The 24,760-nt window shown below is 47.4% G+C and overlaps 2 protein-coding genes across 2 annotated transcripts; both read right to left on the minus strand.

The window, feature by feature from the left end:
- Window positions 1-140: 140 nt before the first annotated feature.
- On the minus strand, window positions 141-9,777 carry LOC136101835 (acyl-coenzyme A thioesterase 1-like). Its single transcript, XM_065838317.2, has 3 exons — window positions 7,475-9,777; window positions 4,391-4,593; window positions 141-3,535 (listed from the first exon to the last, which is right to left on the minus strand). The coding sequence occupies exons 1-3, from the start codon at window positions 8,019-8,021 to the stop codon at window positions 2,960-2,962; spliced, it is 1,326 nt and encodes a 441-aa protein (XP_065694389.1). The 5' UTR covers window positions 8,022-9,777; the 3' UTR covers window positions 141-2,959.
- Window positions 9,778-10,412: 635 nt separating this feature from the next.
- LOC136101833 (acyl-coenzyme A thioesterase 1) lies at window positions 10,413-16,759 on the minus strand. The gene is made up of 3 exons (XM_065838316.2): window positions 15,921-16,759; window positions 14,073-14,275; window positions 10,413-12,314 (listed from the first exon to the last, which is right to left on the minus strand). Exons 1-3 carry the CDS (start codon window positions 16,492-16,494, stop codon window positions 11,709-11,711), a joined length of 1,383 nt encoding a protein of 460 aa, XP_065694388.1. The 5' UTR covers window positions 16,495-16,759; the 3' UTR covers window positions 10,413-11,708.
- Between the last annotated feature and the right edge of the window lie 8,001 nt (window positions 16,760-24,760).

Here is a 24,760-nt window from a genome sequence, read left to right on the forward strand (position 1 = left end):
TGGCGGTCGGCGGCCGGACCCCCTCCCTCCCCTCCCTCCACTTCGGTTGCAGGGCTTTTCGCCCCCTCCACTTCGCGTTAATGGCAACGGTAGCGGTAAAAAAAAAAAAAACAAAACCAAAAACCACAACACCCCACGAGCATGATCAGACACCTTTTATTTAAACAATCAGTGACAAAAAGTTACAACAATTTGCAAATGACAAACAGCGTCAGCACCAGGCGCTCACCCGTTCCGCGGCAGTTTGATCCCGCCCGCTGCCGCTCGGAGCCACTCACCCCATGCCCGGGAGGAGCCCTGCCGGGGCTCTGCCGACGGTCAGAGCTTTGCCAGAGCCCGGCAGAGGCCGTAGGGCCCTCTCGGAGTGCTCGGAACCCCCTGGTGAGCTGTGCCGCAGGCCTAACCCCCCCTCCCCCCCAGATTTAGTAAAGCTGATCCAGCCACCCAAGCAAAAGTCTCAGTGGAGCACTAGGGGACTTCTGACAGGTAAGGAATGCAAAACAGTATAAATAACGTGGCTTTAACTAAGGCCATAATCAGGCACTCCGTTTAATGTATACTTCAGGACATAGCTCCATTATCTGCAGAGTGTCTGTGATATCTCTTTGGTCTCCGAGTAGCATTGTACATATACAAAATACTAGTGCAAAAGTTGGCTGGTTTTCTATAGATCATTTTGTGATTGATTTTGTCCAGGAATATCCTGACCTGTTCACAAAAGGATCTTCACAGTAAAAATTACATTACTTTCATTTTTCCTCCCTTTGTTTAAAAAAAAAAAAATTCAGCTTTCCAACAAATGAACTATTCAGAAAAGAATATGTCAAATTCTCACATAGCCTTGCTTTTTAATAAATTGCATATATCTGACAACATCTAACACTGAATTACTTTAAAGGCTTGTGCTTTAGAAATGAAGTCTGAGGACTTGTAAGCTACCTGATTTTATTTACAACTTAACATTTACTTCCTGAACCTCCAGCTTGCAACCTTGCATAGCTATGGTTATGCTGAGGTAGGACTGCAGTGTGGAGACACAGGTATCAGTACTGGGAGGGTAAGAAAACAAGGCTGGGGAAGTCACTGCTCTACCAGTTACACAGCTCCAAAGACTGAAGATGCACATGGGGGGCAGACCAAACAAACAAAAACCTTCAGACAACCCTTTCCTCTACAGTTGCAAATTGGAGTGAGTTTGGAAAAAAAGGCAGGATACTAAATGTGGGTGACACCAACAGGCACATCACAGCAGGGTGTGGTCCTGGACTTCCGTGGCTGCTGGTTTTAGTGGAGATTCAAGCAACAGATATAACTCTGCAAAGGCCTCTTCAGCCAGGGCAAGAGTTTAGCCAGACAAGGTGAGAAGGCATTTTGCATGGAGTGAGCAGGATGGAGCTTCTCTTGCAAGGAGTGGATGGATAAATTGTTCAGCTGGCAGTGATGGCACGTGCAAAACTTGACTTCAATCAAATGATAAGGAGTAATAAGAGTTGTAGAAAGCTAATGAGACCTGAGCAGCAGCATAATGACAGTTAACTGGAGAGAAGAGATCTCTGAGAGCAAAGCAAAATTCAGTGCCATAAATGCAGGTTTTGTATCTTCCTGGGCAGCTCTGAAACTGGTCTGACAAGATGACCTTAGGAGAAATTATACTGATAGTGGCCCTTGTAGAACAGGCCTTCAGCACTGCCACCATTCCAACAAGATTTTCTCAAGACATCAACTCATTTGGGAAGAAGTTGTTTCTATCTGCATGGTGGGGAAAAATATGGCACTAGCCAAAACTTAATCAGGATGGAAACAAAAAAAACCAAACAACAAACAACAGACATTCTCAGGCAGTCATAGAAAAGATATCCAAGATTTGCATTTGTTGGGCTGTTTGTTTGTTTTTTGTGGGGGGTGTGGGGATTAGTTATGGTATTTGATTGGTTTCATTTTTTTAAGTATTATGATTAAGTAATCACTGCCATAAGGTGAGGTTTTTAGAGTTAGCCTTAATGATCTTCTACTGGCTAGGTTTTCTGTCTCTCAACTCCGCTTGCCCCCCAAGAACAGCTGGCAGCATCTGTTGGCATCATTACTAAAGAGTAATTAATCCCTAATGTAATGGCAGGTATTATTAGTTTAAAACAAGCAACAAAGAGAGAAGTAAGACTTGCACATAGCATAACTGCACTTAACTGTGCTTTAACCTATCCAACAGAATTTTAATACCCCGAGTATCAGATGCCAATCCAAGACACTATAGGAACAGATGGTTACATCCCTAGTACAAGAGAGTGCTAGTGCTACTGTTCTCCTGGAATGATGTGAAATGTACCCTTAATTTTCCTACCTTACAGGTAGGTTTTTTTTGGAAAGAAGCAGACTGTGTCACCAGAAGACTAATACCTAAGGTCAGGGTATACAAACCTCATTACAAATAGATATCCCAAGCTTCGTGTAAATAGAGAACATTTCCAAAGTTTATATGGCTGTAAATCTGAGAACTCTGGGCTAAGGTAATTTAAGACCCAAAGCCAGAATCATTCATCATTTTGACGTCAGAGTTCATCACCCATGGGTTGCCATCATTCCCCAGGTACGATCCAGTCTGTCATTGCCGAGGGTGCAGGCTAGCTGTTAAATTCTCTGAGTTATAAATACCACAAGAAAGTACCTACTACTCTCTTCAGATACTTTTTTCTTGACACCATCACCAGTTCGGGCTGTCAAATTTGTACTACAATACAGCCTACTTATTGTTGTTTCACTTCTCTGTGTACCTAATTAAAATAAGTTAGGCTAGTTCAAATAAATACCTTTCTTTTTCGATTTAAGCTTGTATCTAAGTAGTCATTTGGTTATTTCATATTGCAAAGCTTTTCTCAAGTCAGTCCCTCCAATTCACGAGTCATTTTGGTGGCTCAAGCTCAGTCCTCTGCAGTTCTGCAACTGCTTGCAGGTGCTTAAGTGTTCATCCCAAATGCAAGTGCAGAAACTCCTGAATCTTTCCCCAGGAGTGCTCCTGTGCATGGGCATGTGCTTTGCTCTCTCCACCCCCCAGAATAGGCACCCCCAGAACACGATCCATAGCTACTTGACAGAATGGAGTAGAAGGAGGATCAATTCGGTGACCTGCTCCTGGATAACTCAAGAGTTCAAAGTTTTCTTTCCCATGCTGCCGTAGACGCCCAATTGCCAGCTCAGCATATAAGGAGCTCTTCCACATACGATCATCTTCCCCTACCACTAAGAGAAAGTGACCTTCTGCTTTTTCAATGGGGATCGTGCAAGGAGAATTAGCAGGCTTTGTTGGGTCATCCAGAGCTTCAAAAGTGTCATATACACCAGTGTCAGAAACACTGACCTTATTCATATCAAAACGCAGTCCAGGCAGAGTCATCTCACCATAATGGAGGTCTGCAACTGTGTTTGAACTACAGCCGGAGATACAGACAGCAGCCACTACTTCTGGCAAGAAGGTGATCATGGAGAGTGCCAATTCTGCCCCTTTCCCAGTCCCAATCACGCCAACTCCTGGTCCTTTCACCTTCAAATAAGACAGGGGGTGGGGAAGAGTGGAAGAAAGGAGTAAATGAAGTATGCATTATAATGGGATTAGCCATTAACTGCCTTTGGAGTTGTGTTATTAAAAAAAAAAAAAGTTAGGTTAATTATTGATGTGACTGATGTGACCTGTTGGAAAGCTGCAGACTGGACCCAGGCTCCTCCCTCTGCTTAGTGTCTTATTTTTCAGAGACAACAAGAGCTGTCAAACCCCACAAAATAACACAGACAGGCACAAGAAGTACCATCACTTGGACGTCATGGAGTCCCTACTACATAGTTCCATGCAAATATTTTCTCTTTTTCCCAAAACAGGTAACAGGAAGTTCAAGCACTGTCTGTTTCTATATATATCTCAGGCAAATAAAGGAACCTCACAAATGTCATTTGAAGGATTAGATAAGTAGTATTTAGTCTTTCTAGCCTGGAAAGTTAAACTGAAAGCAACTCAAATAAATTCCTTTGATGACTATTGAGCAGTTTTGTATCTTCTTCTCTTAAAATAATTGCTTTAATTTAAACAAACCAAAAAATCCCATCTTCATCACCACTGCTCTTGTTTGGAGGATGTTCTAGCACTTTACTATTCTAATGATCAGGAATCTTCTCATTTCCAGCATGAATTTATTTTCAGACAGCTTGTGCTGGAAGAAATCCACTCTCTGCAGTCACATGCGTAGCGGCCTAAGCAGGACCTATACTTTTTCCATTATTGGGCCTAAACCTGCCCAGCAGAAACTGATACTCAAAAAAAAAAAAAAAAACCACATTACCGGCACCACTTAGGCATAACTGCCTTATAACTCCCTTATCCTGAGAGATCTCTCACTATACTCACCTTTGGGTGACGCTGTAGGAATCTAGCTGCATCCTGAAAGTACTCGAGTTTTAATTCTTTCATGACTTTAGGCAGATCTTCGAAGTCAAAATACGGCAGGGAAAGAGCAGCAAACCCACGGGTGGCCAGGAGACTGGATCTAAATTCAGTCAAACCTCCTTCATCACCATACATGTCAATCACTCCTGGAAAGGGGCCATCTCCTATATTAAAAAGAAAAGGTACGGAGGATAAGTATCAAACAAGACCCTAAAAACTATCTGGTGAAGCATGAACAACAAAATATAGAAGGCTTAAGACATTTTCTATTAATACTCATTACTTTTCCATTTGCACAGCAGAGATTAGAGAGCCAGGGCTGTATCCCACTTAAGCTGTTTCAAACTGAGAATAGCTCCTTACCTTCCTATAAAAATATGTGAACAGTAAAACTTACCCCCCCCTCAAAAAAAACCACAACAAACCAACAACACAAAAAACCCACACACAAACAAACACTGCTAAAATGTATTTTTCAATGGTCTTATCCTCCCACTATCAGAACAATCATACTAATGAGGCAAGAGCACTGAGCTCTAGAAATAAATTCTACAAAAATTCAACAAACTCTGGAATAAGGTACATTGAACAAAGCACAGCAAAGAGACACCCATTGCTAGCTGAAATCAACTGGACATACTAGCTCTGTCTCAAGATCAGCACTGTAACACTTGGCAGCAGAACTGGTATTGCAGATGTGAAGAAACAGGCTAAAACTGAGAGCTATATGGGTACAGTTATGTATGTGTGACTGATCTAGATAAACATGCATATACAAAACTGCACAAATAATCAGAACCACAATTTTAAATGACCATGCTCTTGCAGTCAAGGTCGTGTTGTAATGTTACTGTATGCCATGCCACCAGGTCCTGAGTTAAGAGGCTACGCATACTGCCTCTTGGAACTATCAAGACCTCAGGCTGGCAATTTCTTCTTTTAACTTTTTTTTTGTTTTCCTGGCCAGCAGATGTCACCACTGATGCACTCACTGCAATTACCACACCAGAAACAGTACCTGCTTGTGCAAGAGCGCATCAACTCTCTGGCATTACCTGTATGCAATACGGACCTCTGGCATTTCAAGGTGCTTGAGGAAAGGAAGTTTTGGACAAAACATTGTGGAACCCTCCTAACTGCCACAAGGGGGGCAACTCAGCTTTCAGGGGGAGGCAGAGTGCATCTGCCACACTAACTTAAAGCATTAGGAAATCAGAAAAGGACCTAAACATGCTTTAGGTTATTTTTCTTTCAGTTCTGAAATGTTTCATAGAAGTTTAATATTCTACTTGAGAGAAAATGTCTGGATAAACTTATCATAATGCCACAATCAACAGTAACCTTTTGTTAACAACAATCAGCTTAGATGGCTAGAAAATAAGTATTCGCTCATCACTCCTACCTGGAAAGCTTTCTAGCCGAGAACATATGATCAAAACGCAGTCAAGTATTAATGCGTTTTTCTCACATGAAGACAACCTTTAACTTACACAAGGATCCTGGACTGCCTTCCTGAGTGCTTGCACACGCTGAAGTATACAGTTTCTGCACAGCTCACTAAAAAGGAGGATGAAATGGGCTAGACAACCTTACTACTGCTTGAAAACAAACAAAATCCACACCTGTAACTCTTTCCTGAATTGAGAAATCTCTTTCTTATTAAAATTACAGCCTAAGCCCACTTGTGTCATCTCACTTTCATTAAGAATGGTTCATGCTTAAGATCCTTATCATAATAATATTAACATTTTTCCATCCCTGGAGCAAAGAAAGGTATGGTGGTAATGCCATAACTGGATCCTCCATCAAGAATCATGCTAGTATCATTTAAGCAACAATTCCAGATTTTTCTACACTATTACACCACCAGACTTTCTAAAGGGAAAAATGCAGTTCAAGCGTGCAGATGTCTAGATTCCCACTAAGCTCAGCAAAAATCCAGCTCATCCTCCGATATATCAAACCAACCATGTCTCAGTGATGGAAAATCCAGAATGCTGACTAAACATTTAATCCAAAATTCAAAGTTCAATCTCTGTTGTTTTTTCTTCAGTGGACTTTGGATGTGTATCTAAATGGATAAAAAGATTATTGGTTTGGAAATCATTCACTGAAGATACTTAAATCTCAAATAATTGTAGTGGTACTTAACAAGACTTGCTGAACCAAGTAATTATAAAGTAGAGGTAATATGGAGGGCAGTTCTAGTAGCACAACCCTTGATGAAATACAATAAGTATAAACCATGGCTCAAGTGTACATACAGCATAATCAGTGTAAGGTTTCAATTTCCAACAACATTATCAGTCCATCAGAATATCACGCCTCATAAACCACAACCACTCCACAAGCAGAACAGGTAGAACTCGCTCAGAAATCTATTTTGCCTTTATACCATAGAACAACTGAAGTAACTACACTATTAACTTCGCTCTGACTCTGTGTTAACAGAAGCGGAATACCTATGTTTTCTAGAATCTCTTCCACTGCTCTGTGTACCAGCATGCATTTAACAGAGAGGAAAAATGCTTTTTCAGTTCTATCTCACTCGGGGTAAAATCCGCGGGAGATTTAGCACAGGCTCACACAGTGAAGCACACCAGCTTTTCGAGATATTACAGATTCCCGTAATCCAGAGCAAACATCAAACCTACTGAAAAATCGTAAACTGCCAACAGCGACACGGTAAACTCTACAACCCTTGTTCTCATTTGGCTTCTGCCTGTCCCACAAGAGCCACCTGCCGGAGCCTGCTCTGCCCGCTGTTGCCCGTAAGGACGAGGCAGTGCGGCCACGCATCAGCGGGACCGTGTGCCCACAAGCCTTTGGGAGGGGTCTCCGTTAAGATTTGAAGGAAAACAAAACAAAACCAACGAAAACCTGCCACCTGCCCGCAGGGCGGCGTTCACATCTAGTATGAAACATGGATTTCCCGCGTGATTTCCTTTGATATGTTTTTCTTTTAAGAGACTTTCCTTGCTCTGGACAGAGAAGCTGGGGGGTCCCGCCGGCCCCAGGGCGAAGGACTCCGGCCGGGGCACTCACCGGGCGGCAGGAAGAGGGAACCTCTTACGCCTCCCTCCTTCAGACGGATCCGCCGCACGCCGGGGGCCGTGAACCACCTCTCCACCTTGGCCTTGGCCACCACGGGCCCGGGGACGGCGCGGGGCAGCCCGTGGCCCTGGTGCACCAACATCTCCACCTTTATCGGGGTGCCGGTGCTGCGCGGAACGAGCCGCTGGTACGGACTCTCCATGCCGGCGGGGGCGAGGCTCCAGAACAGACCCATGGGCTCCACGCCGGTGTAGTCCCCGCCCTGTGAGGCGTCCGTGCCCAGGTGCAGCTCGCCGTGACCGTCCGCCCGGTAGTGCGCACACGACTGGAAGAGACAGCCGCGCTCATCCGTCGCCACCGCCCGCAGGGTCACCGGCTGCCCCGGGCCCAGTCCCGCCACCCGCGTCTCCACCCGCTCGTCCGCCAGGCCGGCGGCGGGGGACACGGTCATGCTCACAGCTCGCCGCCGCGGCGGTGGGGCCGGCGGCGGGGCGCGGCACAGGGCCCGGGCCGAGGTGGCAGCGACCGCTCTCCACATGACGGCGGCAGCTGGGCGAGAGCCGCTGCGCCAACGGCAGTAACGGCAGTGCGGCCACCCCCCCTCCAGGCAGCCTCAATCGATAGCGGAGCCACCTCCCCCCGCCCGGGCGGTGCGTTGCTACAGCGACAGCGCAGGGGCGGGACAGGCACCTCCCGCGGGGCCGTTCCCGCCTCTGCTCCGCCTCGCCCCGAAGCGTCACACCATCCGCGGCACGCAGGTGTTGATGGGAGTTAGTGTTTCCTTTTAACCCATTAAAAAATACAATAAATGCAAAGCGTTTAAAAACACCCATAGAATTCACAGAAGGCACGAACAGTGCCCTCAGCTGGGGTTTGTAAAGCACTGACATGTTAAAGCTTTTTCAAAAAAACCCTCAGACAGTAGTGTAAAATCAACCAGCACCTCACGAAGAATATTCAGTGCTTTTTCTTTCAAACTCACGCTTGGATGCCCAAGGTTACTGACAATCCCTGGGCGGAGTGGGGGAGCACCCCTGCTGCCCCCACCTCCTCAGAGACAACCAGAAATGGCACCCAGAGGCCTTCAGGGCCTAGCAGGAGAGACACGGGTGCCCACCATAGGAGCGCCACTGCCTCACAGCCCCTTACAGCCTGCCTCCCCACACACGACAGCAGCTCCTACAACCTGACCTGCACTGCACTCTCTGGCAGGGCAAAGATGCCTTCGGAGCTGCCATGGCAGCTTTGCAGGCTTGCAAGGTAGCAGTGCTGACAGGCAGGCAGCTGTGGAGGCAGTAAGGGAATGCGCAGGCAGACAGAAACCGCCCTCCAGCACTGCTGTGGACCTACACAGTGGTATCAAGCCTAATTCTGTTGTTTCTTCATGCTTATGAATTTTCCAAACCCACACAAATGTCTCGTTTCTATTGCATATACCCAGAAAGTCATGTCAGGCTATGGGATGTTGCTGTCTATAAATCATGGAATCACAGAATGTCCTGAGTTGGAAGGGACCCACAAGGATCATTGAGTCCAATTCCCGTCCCTGCGTATGACAACTCCACAGTTCACACCATGTGTCTGAGGGTGTTGTCCAGTCTCTTCTTGAACACTGTCAGGCTTTGGGCTGTGACTGCTCTGGGTGAAGAACCTTTTCCTAATGTCCAACCTAAACCTCTCCTGGCACATCTTCCTGCCATTCCCTTGGGTTCTGTCATTGGTCACCAGAGAGAAGAGCTCGGCGCCTGCCCCTCCTCCTCCCCTTGTGAGGAAGCTGTAGCTGCCATGAGGTCTCCCCTCAATCTTCTCCAGGCTGAACAAACCCAGTGACTTTGGCTGCTCCTCATACAGCTTCTCCTCCAAATCCTTCACCAACTTTGTACCCCTCCTCTGGACACTCTCCAGTAGCTTAATATCTTTCTTATCCTATGTTGCCCAGAACTGCACACAATGCTCCAGGTGAGGCCATACCAGTGCAGAGCAGGACAATCACCTCCCTCGCCCAGCTGGCCATGCTGTTCTTGACACACCCCAGGACACAGTTGGCCCTCTTGGCTGACAGGACACACTGTTGCTCATGTTCAACTTGCCATTGACCAGAACCACCAGATCCTTCTCCACAGAGCTGCTCTCCAGCATCTCATCCCCCAGTCTATATGTACAGCCAGGGTTGCCATGTCCCAGGTGGACAATCCTGCACTTGCTCTTGTTGAACTTCATGCGGCTGGCGATTGCCCAGTTCTCCAATTTGTACAGATTCCCCTGCAGGGCTTCTTTGCCCTTGGAAGTGTCAACAGCTCCCCTCAGTTTTGTGTCATCAGCAAACTTACTAAGCAATCCCTCAAGTCCTAAGTCATTTATAAAGACATTGAAGAACACTGGCCCTAAAATGGATCCCTGCAGAACCCTGCTAGTGACTGGTCACCAGCCCGACATGTAACCCCGCTTACTAGAACCCTTTGAGCGCAGCCTGTCAGCCAATTGTTCACCCACTGCATCATGTGTTAATTGAGTTGTATGCTGGACATCTTGCCCAGCAGAATACTTGTCATGGAGGCACTCCGAGGTTATTTTAAGGGACAACAGGGTCCAAAACAACTGTTATTAAACCGGTGAGAAACAGGGTGACCTAAATACAGGTTCGGATATCAGTTGAGGAAAATTATTAAGGGGCAGCAACTAATCATTCAGGAGGTCCACAGTGTGCATACACGTGGTTTCACCAAAACAATGCCGGAGCCGTCCCTGAGTCTGGGAAGAGTACTCACTTGCCTGAACACACTGTGGGATTATTTTAAAGAGATACACGTACTCGTATCGAGTACGGAAAGTGTACACTCACAATCCTGCAAGGGTTAATACACGTGCAAATGTGCATGGAATGTTACACGTGCTCATGTGGAAGCATGGGAGGAAAATACACCCACGATTATGCAAGGAAATAATTTATACACGTGCTATATTGAGCACAGAAAGTACGCATGTAAACGGGCACGGAAAGTATAAGTATACGTGCAAACGTGCACGGAAAGTAGATACACTCACAATCCTGCGAGTGTTAATTTTACTCACACATGTGGCGGCAAGGCAAGCGGAGTCTCCATCCCGGAGGGGGCGGTCTCAGCGGCAGCATCCTGCTCGTGCTCCAAGAGATCCGCCACAAAGGGTGGAGTCTCAACGAGAGTCCCGTTTTTTATTTATAGCCTGATCAGATCTGACTGTAGGCATTCCAGAAGCTTCTCTGCACCCCCACCGTGGCTGTGGGGTGCCCCTGAAACCTCCAAACATCCCCCACACTCGCCGCAGACGCCCAGCGGCTCCCTGGCACCTTGGCACTCCCTTCTCCTAGGCCCTGGCCAGGGTGCTCTGGAGCCAAACAAAAGAAGCCGTTAACCTCAAACAGCAGAGGGAGAGGGAGATGTGTTTACTCCTTTCAATATTGAAGGAGGGAGGGGGAGGGGAGGGGGGGTTGCATTCTGCCACAATACTGTGAGAGATAGTATCAAAGGCTTTACTGAAATTCAAAAAGATCATGTCGACAGGCTTCCCTTGTTCAGCTAGGTGGGTAACCTTGTCATAGAATGAAATTAAGTTGGTCAGGCAAGATTTTCGCTTCATGAACCTGTGCTGGCTGGGACCAATGACTGTGTTGTCATTCAGATGGGAGATAGGTTACCTGAGAATGCAGGCACAGTACTGCTGTTTTTGGCAAGTTAAATATTTAGGTGTTAAGTGTTAAGACATGCATTTCAGTGATGTGGGAGAAGAGAAAGGAGCCATGAAGGAGAAGGAAGTGCATATGGAGAACAGAAAGATTTCTGGAGGCAGGAAGAGAGAACAGCTTCTTTCAGAAAAATACAGAGCATGAAGCTGGCTGTGGTAAGACCAATGCATACAACATGTTTCCTCTGAGAAAGCAAAGGCAAATTTTCATCCCAAATCTCAGCTGAGTTACCATCCACTTAAATTCACATTCAAAGCAGACACAGCCTTACCACCATTTTTTTTCCACAGTTTGTAACCCCATACTACACAACAGGAGGTCAAGACCCCTAACCAAGGTTAGAGAAGGGTGTTAAAAGGAAGCTCTCATGCTTTTTCCCACTATCATCCTCTAAGAAACAGAATAGCTTATTCTCTGGTGTTCTTTGTTCTCATTCAGACCCATGTAATAAAACAAATATAGGACACCAGCATCTTCATCTGTAAGGTGACATAACTCACATCACAGCATACTGGGTGTTCTAGATGGCTTGCCCATGAGATGTTTGCAGAAGAAGTTTTGGATCTGCTGCCAAGCATCTATCTGTGCCTCACAGTGTGCCTTGGGCTCCCCTCCCCACACCACCGGCCTGCCAACTAGCAAGTGCATTGAGGCTGCACACATTGGGAAAAAGGGGGGTTCAATGTAGTGCCCTGCTCCAGGATAACAGACTATCTCAGGTTTTTCCTTCCCATGAGCTTGCAAACGTTTGCTCCCCTCAACTGCAAAGAATTCACTTTTCCAGTTGTGATCATCCTGGCCAACAATGAACAAGAAGTGACACGTGGCCTTCTCCAAAGGGATAAAGCTATGGCGGTCAGGCCCTTCTAAAGGGTTGTTCAGTACATCAACAATATCAGCAATCCCCAACTCGTTGACCTTGATGCGTTTTGCATCGACACCAAGGGGCGGAATGGTGATGTCTTTGTAGCGCAGCACTGTGCCCACATTTGCCACTGAGCAATTGATAAGGGCAGTGGCTGTGATGCCTTTTAGGAAGGAGGCCATGGAGACGCAGAGTTCACCCCCCTTTGAGATTCCAAGCAAGCCAATCCCCGGACCTTTAACCTGGAGGGGAAAGAAGAGAAAACAAAAGCAATGAATCACAACAGACCACTTCTTAAAAATGTTGCCATGTTTTGTCCTGAATCTGGAGCCCAAGTATAGCCATCTAAGGTCCTGTGTGCAGGGCCCATGTCTGAGGGATCCTGGGGCACTGTTCCATGCTTGGTTTACTATCATAAGCCCTGCTAAAATTGCAGCATCATCCTAACAAAGCTAAAAGGCTCAGTGTTGAAGCATATGCAGAGGGTACAGCTGTACTTCCAAAGAGCACGTGGATGTGCAGCCTCAGATTCACTTTGCTTATAAGGCAGTTCAGGGTAGAGAAGAGGCAGGGGAGGCTTCTTCCATGAATGATTTCTTTCAGTGCAAAATGCTCGAAGTCAGCAATGACTATGCTCCTGTCATCAATTATGAGAATGTATTTCTTATATTCAACCACTGCCTTTGACTCCCCTATTAAGAAACTAACATGAGGAACATAGGGCAGCAGACTCCACATCAGCTGCTCTCCCATTTCTCTAGTATGCTTGATGTCTAACTCACAGTGAAAAGGAAGTATTCTGAGGTAGCTCACTCATTAAAATGTATCTTAAAAAGATAACCTATTGAAACCATTTTTCTAAGCCTCCCTCTAAAGTCAACCTAGAATAGGTTACCTTCATTTTCCTTTACACAGACAAATTAACTAGAAGAGGAAAGCTAAATGATTTTACAGGGTGCTGAAATCCTCTAAGGATACTGGAAGAAGGTTAGCTAATATCAGAACTACTCCAATATCCAAAGACTTTCAAGGGTAAAAAGGCTCTGAGACAGCATCAAAATTTCATACCTTTTCTATCTTATCACCAAAGGCTGACTTTGAAGCATGGAAAGGGGGAAATTAGAAGATACGGCTGCAACTTTGCAATATGTTAAAAACATGATGGGGCTATCAGTGGAGGTGTTAATGAGAGGCTATGGTATTGCTCTCAGGGGGGAAAAAAAAAGAGGGGAAAAAGGCAATTTTTAGTTTTTTGGGCAGAGAGGTGACATAAGCAGTTAAGGTGACTGAATAGCAAGGAAGACTTTTAACAATTCATCTTCCTGAGATTGAGGAAGGTATTTATTTTGAGTTCTCCAGAGAGACCAAGTATTGCCTTGTGCAATTCTACTATTTTTTTTGTGCACAGCTACTTTGAAGCAGATGCAGAACCAAACAGAACTCTCTTCCAAGATGTGCTGACATAGAAGAATTCCCGAGTTCACAACTGGAAGGATTCTTGAGTTCACAACAGGCTACTAAAAAACACATTCACCAAATACTTACATCTGGAGTGACTTTAACAGCTTACAGAATACACAGCAATGAATGTGTACTGGTAGACCTCCTTGAGACCTGGATCACAGAGGCTTATCATGTGTTCCATGGCTAAAAAGAGCATTTAGTTTCAAAGGACATTCTACAGAGCATAAACCTAAAAGCCCCACTGGAAGTCAAATAAGCCTCCAGGTAACTGGTACCCTAGTTACGCACTTGGTTGAATGGTGCAGAAATTACCAGTATGTGACCGACTTGTCACTCTGTCACCTGGTCAGTTCAAAGGGAAGAACTGGCATAATCTGACAGAGAACCATTGTGATGGGAGTTAAAGATGTGAAACAAATTAATTACAGCCAACTTGAACAGAGATGCTATTTTAAGTAGAGCAGCTCTGCCCCATCTGCCATCTAACAGGACCTGACAGTTCCCTGTAGAGAGAGAGTGCCAATGAACAAACCAACCTCGGTGTGTTGTAACATATAGTTTATGGCTTCTTCAAAATACTCCAGGTGTAATTCCTTCATCTCTTTGGGGAGATCTTCATAGCCGTAGAAAGCCAGAGCAAGCACAGCAAAGCCATAGTTGGCTAGCAGGCATGCCCTATATTCAGGGAGTCCTCCTCCGATTCCGTACAAGTCAATAATTCCTGGAAAGGGTCCATTTCCTTCAAGAGACCATGTAACAGGGCATATTAACCCACTATTTTTAATTCACATTCCAAACTAATTGGCCTGGGAATATGTCTTTTTAAAAAAGAAAAAAACAAAACCAAAAACATAGAGCACCAGAATGGTACTAAAGGTCCTAAATCCCTTTGCCAGTTTTCAGTAAATTACTACATTGCTTCAAGATTAAACAAGACAGCACAAAATAGCAGGCCTGCTAATGTTTTGGATAACACCAGGGGACACATGACTGGAACAGAAGGGGCCCCTTGACAGTTCTCTCCGTCACGTGAATTCACTGCAAAGGTATCATGCTCTGTTTCAAAAATACCCAGGAGGCTTTTCCCCGGTGCATTTGTCAGAAGACTGATCCAAAAAATCTAATCTGATGGTTCCAGCTTCTCAGTTTCAGTGTAAACGTACTATAGCCATTTATTTGGGGACTAAGAGAATGAAGCATTTGCAATCAGACTTGCTAACCTGGTGAGGGAAGCTCTACATTAAGTTCATCAGGGGACAAGGACTGAAGTCCAGAGCTGAGACAGATTGCTGCAAAGTGTTAACAAAGTATGGAAAGGAGGAGGTCTAGACAGAGACTCCCGTTCTTGCTTAGAAGGGAGGGTGAGGCTTCCCTCAGGTATCTGCAGACTAATGTGCAGAACTTGTGCAACAAAGAAGAAGAACTGGAAACTCACTTCCATCCACAGGGCTAAAAGGCCATCAGAGGCAGGGGCACTGGCTGGGAGAGCATGTATGGTTTTAGCACTCTCATGGAGGACTTACCAGGGATAGGCAGAGAGAAAGGTGAAGAGGGGAATGCATGTACTATGTAGAGGAGCTCCTTGGGTACACAGGGTTCCAGAGACATGCTTTGTGAAAGCCTCTGGGTCACAGGGGGAAGGGGAGGTGGGACGTCTGGCAGAGGCTACCCAACCAAGAGGAGGCAAGAGATGAGGCTTCCTACAGACAACTTGCAGAAGTCTGGACAACCGCTGGGATGACAACACAACATTTGTCAGGCAATCTGGAAAACTCACAGACCCCCTCCATCACTCTCCGGCAAAAATACTGTATGGCTAAACCTGTCTCACACTTTACTTGGATATTCTGCTCACAGAGAACTGGTCAGGGACAAATGTGGCAGCAAAAGGCAGCTTGGGCTGCAGCAACTATGAAATTATTGAGTTGAGCATCTGAGGAAAGGCTGGGAAGGGAAACAGCAGATTTAGGACTCCAGACTTCTAGAGAGCAACCTTCAACTTACTCAGAGAATTATTATACTAGTAGAATTCCTTGGAAAACAAACAGCTGAGTAGAGGAAAGGTACCTTGAAGGCTGACTGACACAGCTCACAGCATTTGGAAACAAAAGGAGTGCTCTGATCAATGCCTTCATGTCCAATACCAGTTAATGAAACAAACTCACACGTGTTTTAACTCCTGTAGCTGCACTAGGAGTGTGGCCAGCAGATCAAAGCTGGCCGGGATAATCAGACTGCTTCTTAAAGAGTGGTGAGATCCAGTTCCCCCTTGTCCTCCGTCTGGTACTGGGCGCAAAGCAGGGTCTGGCTCCGGGCCCGGGAGCACAGAGCCGGGAGTGGAGGCAGCACCGCGGGGGAAGGAGCCCGGCACGGCCGGTACTCACCGGGAGGCAGGAAAAGCGTCGCCCGAATCCTCCCCTCTCGCACCGGGACTCTTCGCACCTCATCCCGCAGGAACGCCCGTTCATGCTGCGCCTGGGCCAGGAGCCGCCCGGGGGGCTCCCCGTGGCCCTCAAACACCTCCAGCTGCAGGAGGAAGGGGCTCTGCACGTCCCGCTTCACCAGCCGCCGGAACGGCTTCTGGGACTGCAAAGCCCAGAGCAGCCCCATGGGCTCCAGGCCGGAGAAGCTGCCTCCCGGCAGCGCGGGGCAGCGGGCGAGGTCCAGCTCCCCGTCGTCCTCCGCCTGGTAGCGGGCGCAGGCCTGGAAGAGGTCGCCCGACTCGTCCCGCAAGGACGCCCGCAGAGTGACTTGCTGCCGCGGGCCGAGGCCCTGCACGGCGATGGCCAGCGGCTCATCGAAGAGGCTGCGGGCGGCGGGCGAGAGGCGGACGGAGGGGGCCATGGAGGAAAGGCCGCGGCCTACGGCCGTCCCGGGTGTCGCCGCGGAGCTGCGCAGCCGCCTCTGGCAGTGGCGGGAGCTCGCCCGGCACAGGGCGAGGGCAGTGACCAGCCCCATGGCCCGGGCCGCTTCCGCCTCGGCGGGCAGATTCCGGAACGGTTTCTCGCGGGACCGGGACTGTGCTGGCGCGGGCGGTGCCGAAGTGCCGCTGGGTCGCCCCGGCGAGGAGGAGAGGGACTGCAGGTCTCTCGCCCCGCCTGCCTCCTTCCCTACCGGCTGTGGGAGAGTTCTCTGACAAATACTCCGTGGGCTGAGAGACGTCTTGGACCCGGGAACTCCTCCTCGGTGTCCCCCCGGGCTTCCCAGCGCGGAGCGGTGGATGTGGACGGGGGGACGTGTGGGGAGGGCGAGCGGGCGGAGGTGTTCATGAGCCACCGAGCTGTGGGGATTCATTGTCACGACAGGGAAGAGCCTGTGTGTGACCGACTGCACAGCGATGGGGCAGCCCCGGCAGCACAGGGGCTCCTGCCCGCCGGCAGGCGACCCTGGCCGTGCGGCGCAGCCGGGGGACGGGAGAGATCCCCAGCCCCAGCCGAGTTGCGGAGAAGGCAAACCAGTGCCAGCCCAGCATCGCTTCATGTCTTCTTACTGCCTCTTCCCGGGCAAGGCGGGTAATGTCTCCACCAGGGTCTGCCAAACCCGGGCACCTGCATAGCCAGGTGAATTAGGAAGATGCTCAGGGTGCCCAGGGGTGCAGGACAGATGAAGAAGCGCTTTCACAGTCTCTTTAGGCAGGCCAGGAAATGCCTTCAGTAACGGATTGTGCAACGATTTAAAAAGAAGGCTCTCAGTCCATCTTACCCAGAGTTGAATCTTTTGCTTCAAAGGGAACTGCAAAGGGAGAGCTGCTTCTTCAGGCTCCCCTCCTCCCCATGTCTGACTTAATGGTGTGAAACAAGTGGAAACACCTGAGGGAACCTTCAGCATTGTCTAGTTTTGAAATACTAAGTGGTCAGAGGTATTGGGCAGAGTCTCATCGATCTTTCGTTCTCATGGGGATTGCCCTGTCTCTCCTAAACAGGTGAAGTGCTTTGTCATCTGGCATTTGGGTATGTTGTCTGGTGTCCAGCCTTCAATGTGTGGCACCTTCTGTTGTTGAAAACAACCCTTCTTGGCTTGCAGTGCTAGATTTCATCACCAGCTTGACCATATGCTGGAGCAGATTTTAAGGGAAAGGGCGCTGAAGGCTTAAGCAATACTCCTCCACAGCTGGTGCCCCAAGAGCAGTGGAAGAATGAAGATAAGGGGGGTATGTGTTGGCCTCCTCTGGTCTCCTCTCCCCATCTGCACAGCCCTTGCTCCCAAGATCCTGCAAGTACCACTCTGGGATGAGAGAGTGGTGAAGATGCAAAGATCCCTGCTTCTAACCAAAGCACAGCAAATGAATCCATGGTTTTCAAATCTCAGTCTCTATTGCAACTTCAGATCTCAGTCTCTCTTACAACTCTTGCCCCAGCTCTTTCAGCCCCTCCTGGCCTAGAGGGAGCACATTTGGGGCTTGGATTTCATCTTGCCCCTTGGGGAAGATTCCCTGCAGAAGCTCATAATGGAATGGGAGCCCACCTCAACACAGTGAGGGCATCCAAAGGGGTTGGTGCCACCCTATGCTGAAGTAGGTGCCTGTTGCCATGGCCTGGGAGCATCTCAAGCGAGAGACAGACCTGCAAACTGGTCTCCTGGAATCCTCCGGGACTTTGTAGTCTTGCACTTCTTGACAAATGACAGCACTTGGTATGGCCATGGGCTGCCCTGAGGACCCTGTTGCTCCCTCCCGCCTGCTCTCCCACCTGCTCTTCTTGCCTACACCCCTACCCACGCTAGGGCAAGCTCACAGGTTTTGGCTGCGCCAGTTGGGAGCATGGATTACAAAATATCCCAGCTAGGGGAAGGTCTGGGAGTTTCATTTGCTGCTAATTCTCTTTTATCAGTTCTGATCTCTTATATGAATTTTGCAATCCAAACACAAAGCAGCAGGCGTACATCCTTTGAGAGGAGATTGTAGAACAGCTTCTCGGATGACCAGACCATACTGGGGCCAGAAGTGGAAGCTACCAGCCAGAACACATCCTTCCAGAGGAGAGGTGAACCCAAGGCACGGAAGACACACCTCTTCCAGAGAGATCTCTCTCACAACAGCTCTTAATCAGGGACACCCATACCACTACTTTTTCTAACACACCATATTGTACAGTTTCTGCAGTTCAGCAGAGGTGTTTCCATTTGTGATGAGACGTTCACTGTAAATGTGGTGAAATTTCTGCACCAAAAGGTGTGTATGTTGGAGGTTACTTTAAAGTACAGCCTGAAGATGGCATACACATGAGGAGACTACAGTTATATGAAGAATATAGAAATGTATTTGAAGTTCACAGGCCACCAGTGAGATAAATAAAAATATTGCGTATGATTGGTTCAATTCAGATGAATTCAAATGCTATCCCTTTTCTCAATGCCCGATCAAAAAAGATCTAGGAAATTACAGAAAATGTAAACCCAATTCTACTCAGAGCTCTAGGTATATCAAGCCATGTTATTGGGTTTATACTGGTGCAGATGTGAACAATATTAATTCAATAAACAAAAAAGTATCTATGAACTTGGGTTCTTCAGACCTGGGTGTGCTTGGTGGTAGGGTAGAATAAAGATCTCTTGCCAAGCATCATCCTGGTCTCTGAGCCTTATGCTGCTAGTCCACCTTCTTAGATGATCAGCTGGTTCAAATTTGACTCCTTGTTCCTGGGGAAGAGTGTAAAGGGGAGGAAAATATGTCTAGCATTTACTTTCTTTGACATTCCAAACATTTTTCCAGTTTGATTAACAAAACACTTGTCTTTGCAGAAATTATCTGTCTAACCAGTAAGGAAGAAGTACTCTCAAGAAGAGAGGTCTTCGCAGTGCTGCAAAGTCTACCTTCAAGACTCAGTCAGTCAGCTAATGCTGAACACCACGAGGCAAATGCCAGCACAACTTCTGAGCTGGACTGCAGCTGGAGGTAACTGGTGGGGACATTCAGGTATACTGAGAGATTGCACAGAGTACATAGGGGTAATAGCAGCCACAAGGGTTTCTGCTGTATTTGCTCCAGGCATTCCCCCTCCTGTGGCCTATCTGACACCCTGTCCCCTGAACAACACTGGCAGCATAGGCAGGATGCTGCCCACGTTATTAGTGTAAGGAACGATTCTCTCAAATCAGACTGCCATTGCTGGGCATGACTGTTACCCACATTCAAAAGGCATTTGCATGGTTGGGTCTTACTGCCAGATGACCTGCATATGATCCTGTGTTTGCCACAGTGATTAGGTGAGTTGTCATATGGGCATGCAGTTACTCATCTTACTACCTCTACAAAGCTTTAATTTATAACATGTTGTCCAACTCTGTTACTGTTTCAGTCTCGCCATCCTAGAGAAAACGGTCCCCAGTGCACTCACAGCATAGCAAATACAGATGGGCCATTACCAAGTTGGGACTCACCAGACCTAACCTCAGCTTCTAAGAGTTACTCATCTACCCAGACCGTTATGTAGACTTCTCCTGGCCTTAAAGGGAAAGAAAGGAACCCACAGCCCCTCAGCCGCCTCCATACAGATCTCTGTCCCTCTGGTCCTGTATTGCTCCACCCCAGCACTTCAGGCACAAGTGCTTCTGCAGGAGCAGGCACATGTAGCAGGAACCCCCTGGATACAGGCCAGGGATATAGCCCAAGCAAGCCTAGCCTTGACTTACAGCATGCAGAACATTCTCCTCCATGAACCATGGCATGGCCTCTGGAGGATGAGATACTTTCCCAGGTCCATCAGACCAGAGCTGAGAGAGGGCTTGTGCCAGGTGCAGCCAGGGCAACAGCACCCCATATCTACCCTCTTACCTGATGGGGCAGACAGGCTAGGGCTACTTGGTGCATCTTAGTGTTTTGCAGTGGAGAGTCCTCCTTAATGCAGCTGGTCCCAGCCCATACCCTCCCTCACACCCTCAGGGAGATTGCATCTGGGGGGCACTTGCTGTGCTGGGAGACATCAAGGCTGCTGGAGCCCTCACTGCAAGCCTGGCAGCACCCACAGCAGGGCAGGCTCAACACAGACAGTGCCCTGGCACCACAGGAGCATCTCCATAGGCAGCAGCTCTGCCCAGGCCCCATTGCGCCACAGCCACACATGCTGTACCTGCTGTCAGGCCAGCTGCTACAGGGACAATTTCCAAATGGCAAGTGCAAACACACAGCAGGATCTTGGGAGCAATGTGCCTTCAGGCCTGCTGGTTATTATCCTTACAGGAATGGACCCAGGGGAAGGTGCAGCTGCAGCCCTGTACCCGAGCTTCCCTCTCAAACTTGACAAAGCTGCAGGAGTCCTTTGGAAGGGGTTGCCCCTTTCCCTGAATTCACACATGTGGGGAATTGGTAGCAGTTTGGCTGTTTAAAGATATACTGGAGATGACCTTTGTGTGGTGAATAGGGTGAATCCAGACACTTACTAGATCTAAGTACTAGTGCTGAGCACTGGGAGTACTAATGGTATACCCAGGTTTCTGACAGACTGACTGTTTGATCAAGGACTGATTCTGAGGTATCAGCCATCCCTTTCCTTCTAGCAGCCATCCTCAGACCATTGATCAGATTGCTGCAGGAAGTCATCATGAGGCATGAAAGAAAAACTGCATCGAGTAAGTGCCCTGTGGCAGATCATGTGTGATCACTTAGAGGAGCAGAGCTGTGTCACCCACAGATAGATTGTAATATAAGTGTATTCTTGCAATTTTCCTGAGAACACTTTTAGCTAGCTTTGGATGAGAAGTTTTCAGCTGGAATTCCAGGTGAATTTGCAAGATGCATTTCCTGCTGTGGGCATGACAACTTCACAGTTCCACTCGCCTTCTGTGAACCTCTTCAAAACCATGAGGTCACTTTGGAAGCCCATTTGTGACTGAACCACTTTAGGTTCCATGGAGATGCCATCACGAGAGCATAGAAACAGAAAACAAAGGGCAGTTGTGGAAATATTGAAAGTCTCCTGCATTTTCCTGATGAATATATCCCAGGGAGATCTTCCATATCTAATACAGAGAAGATCACAATGCCAGTTGTCTGAACATGTTTTCCTCTCCAATACTAGATCCCCAGTGACAAAGTGTGACATCAGGAGGTTTAATGAGGGCTTTCACAAGCACACACGTTATCAGTAGGGTCAAGGCTATCAAACCTTCTGCATCTGCAGCGGTGGAGCAATATGGGCTGGTCACCGATCACCTTCCTTCTCCTCAATGGGAGAAGAACCTGCTTGGAGGCTGCTGATCTGTGTATTGGCATGGGAAATTCTAACTGCTATGAAACATTATGAAACCAAGCAATTGCCTGTTCTTTCTTTAGCAGCACCTATACACTTATAAAATCATCAGTATCCAGGAAGGGTGCTTTTGGATCCAATATTATAAAAAGCCATAGAATATATATGCTCCAAATAAACAGTCTAATTTAAGAAACCTCAGAAATCAAGGGAATTGGGTGAACTTAATTTTGGCCCATCTTTTTGTACTTGATTGCATACATACTAGAAGGTGAGAGACCATGAAAGCAGCGTTCATGTTGTTAACACAAATGGCTTTCTTTTCTACCCTTTGCAAAAGATGCCATGTGGTTTTGGCTGAGCTATGCAGAGTTCTCCTTGCTGGCCATTGTCTGTAAAATAAGAGTAATCATAGTTTTTTACCTTGCTTTGGGTTGCAAATTGAAAAATATTGATACTTAAGAAATATAGAGATCTTGAGTGCTGTAGGACATTAGAGAGGATGAAGTATTGCTATTGCAAGTGTATTTGTTGCATTATTATGCATTCCATATTCCATTATTATTATGAATTCAAACATGCATGGAAAATGCATTCCTATTTTTATATAGGGAACAAAGCATGAAGCAGATAAATTGTTTTCTTATTACGAAACTGGGAGATCAGTTTGTCACTAGGTCTGAAATCCTCCAGCACGTTTAGGCATCTCACCGTTTTTCTCAGTGGAAGTCAGTGTAGTGATTCTGAAGGGAAGACCGTTGTATATGGAGCAGTCAGTGACCAGTGACAGAGTTAACCTGAGCATGCCCAGGCCTGTGCTGTGCCACACTGCACGTACAGCCTGGTCTTTGGGCCTCTGCTGTGCGGCAATGATCCCTGGGCTGCAGGCAGAGCTCAGCCAACTCTTCCTAAAAGCGTAGCCCACAGGCAGCTCCCACCCAGAACCTGCAATCTTGCCACCTGCATGGTTTTACCTTTATCAAACAGTGCAGCAAGATGTTCTCATGTGAACATTGTTTCTGTTTGACTATAAATAGAGCTGTTTCCTTATATAAAAATCTTACAGTACCTTGAAACACCAAAATGGAAGAATCTCTGCTATGGACCATGATTCTACGGCGTGCAGAGTCCTGTTACACGTTACACTGCTTAGGGTCCCCAGCATGTAAAGGGATTTAAGATTATCTGTACTATTCTCTTATTTGAGTGTTAACTCTGATAAATGGCATTTCAAATCATACCTTACAGAATGCAAGTGCCTTGCTTACTGGGGTCGTAATGGACGAGCACCTCCTAGTGCAAAACATTTGGCACAGTCAGCAGGTCTCAGTGAGAAATGCTTTCTCGAGAAAGAACAATGAAGAAAAGAGAAACTCTGTCTTGCTGGCCCTGCACAAATCTGTGAGAGGTATTTGCAAGGTGTTTGGCTCAGTTTTCCCAGTGCATTTAGAAACTGGGGAGGAATTATCAGAATGCCCCACCCCAGCTTCAACATTATGCTGTCTTAGAAAACAGGGACAAGGGTTAGGAGAAGCTGAGGAGAATTTGTGCCATCTTTGCTTGTTATTAACATTATTGAAACAGACACAGCGGTGCTTACAGCCCACAGAGAAAGACCTACATGAGGTACTGGTGTAGCTCCACACCACAGCAGGCTACAGTGCAGGCACCTGCCATAGAGCTGCCTGTGGTGCAAGTGTCTGTGGTGTGGCCACCTGTGCTGTGATTACCTGTGGTGGCAAGGTGGGGCACACAGAACAGCCCAGGAAGGGCACCACTGAGGGACAAGCTATTTGTCAGAGGGATGAATGGTGGGACAAAGACCACTCATCCTCTGGCAAGGACGAGTAGACAAAATGGTTAGGGGATGAGTGCGGCAACAGCATTTCTGTCCAGCCACTAGTGATTCACAAAGCAAAGGGGCCCCCAGGGGTACCTCAGCACGCTCTCCTGGTGTGCAATTTTACACAGCCTGTTTCAAAATTTATCAAAAACACACAGGCAAAAGAAGGGGGCAAAGCTGATGCACTGGCTGTTGCAAGTATGTAACTTTAGAGGAGGCAGCGGTTAAATCATAAACAACTGTAGCACTTGGGTGCCATCTCACAAAACCCTTGGACCCATTGCAGCCCATTCCTTGTGGATGTGGCTTCAGAAAGCCTTAAATACAGACTAGCACTCACCTGCTGACTGGGACAAAACACATCACTGTGGAAAACTGTATCTGAGGCTTGTCAGTATTTCCAGGAACTGGCCACACAGCCAGGCGTGTATTCATGTAACTTGCCAGGTCCTGATGTGGAACTTTTTGCACCCCTATGAAAAACCCGATGTTAGAGCGTGTCCCATTTGCCATTCTCCTTGTTAGGGGCTGCTGTGGGAAAACCAGTAAGGGAGGTTATTTTAACACTATGACAGCTTGTGATTATCAGACTGAAAGAGACAAGGCCTGAAGCATTCCAAATGCAGAAGCTGATGTTGCATGAGGACACCTTGCTGCACTGTTTGACAAGGGCAGTGCCTTGCAGGTGGCAAAATCGCTAACACCAAGTAGGAGCTGCCTGCAGGCTCTGCTTTTAGGAAGAGCTGGCCAAGTTTTCCATGTAACCAAGGGATCTGTGCAGCACAGCACAGTCCTCAAGGCCAGGCTGTATGTGCAGTGTGGCACAGCACAGGCACACAAAACAGTGACCATCACCAGATCTGCCCGTGAGTAATGACAGTACTTTCCACAGTAGGGCAGACTGCTTTAAAACACTGTGTAAACACACAGATGAATTACAAACTGCGAGCAAGTTTGCTAGCTTCTTGAATTTATCTATTAATATCACTGGTGAAAGGAAAATACAAAAAAATTAAGCACTTCCCCTCCCTAGTCACTCAGCCATGCAGAATTGCTCCTAGAGCAGACACCTGTTATAATCAGAGCATTTGATTGCTCTACCCACACCAAAGCCCTTCTGCCACCTGATGAGATACTGTGATCTGGACCACTGATCCATGCCTAGCAGGTGTAAGGTGAGAACAAGACAGAACAC

The sequence above is a fragment of the Patagioenas fasciata genome, chromosome 5 (genome assembly GCF_037038585.1).
Source record: "Patagioenas fasciata isolate bPatFas1 chromosome 5, bPatFas1.hap1, whole genome shotgun sequence".
Taxonomy (NCBI): Eukaryota; Metazoa; Chordata; class Aves; order Columbiformes; family Columbidae; genus Patagioenas; species Patagioenas fasciata.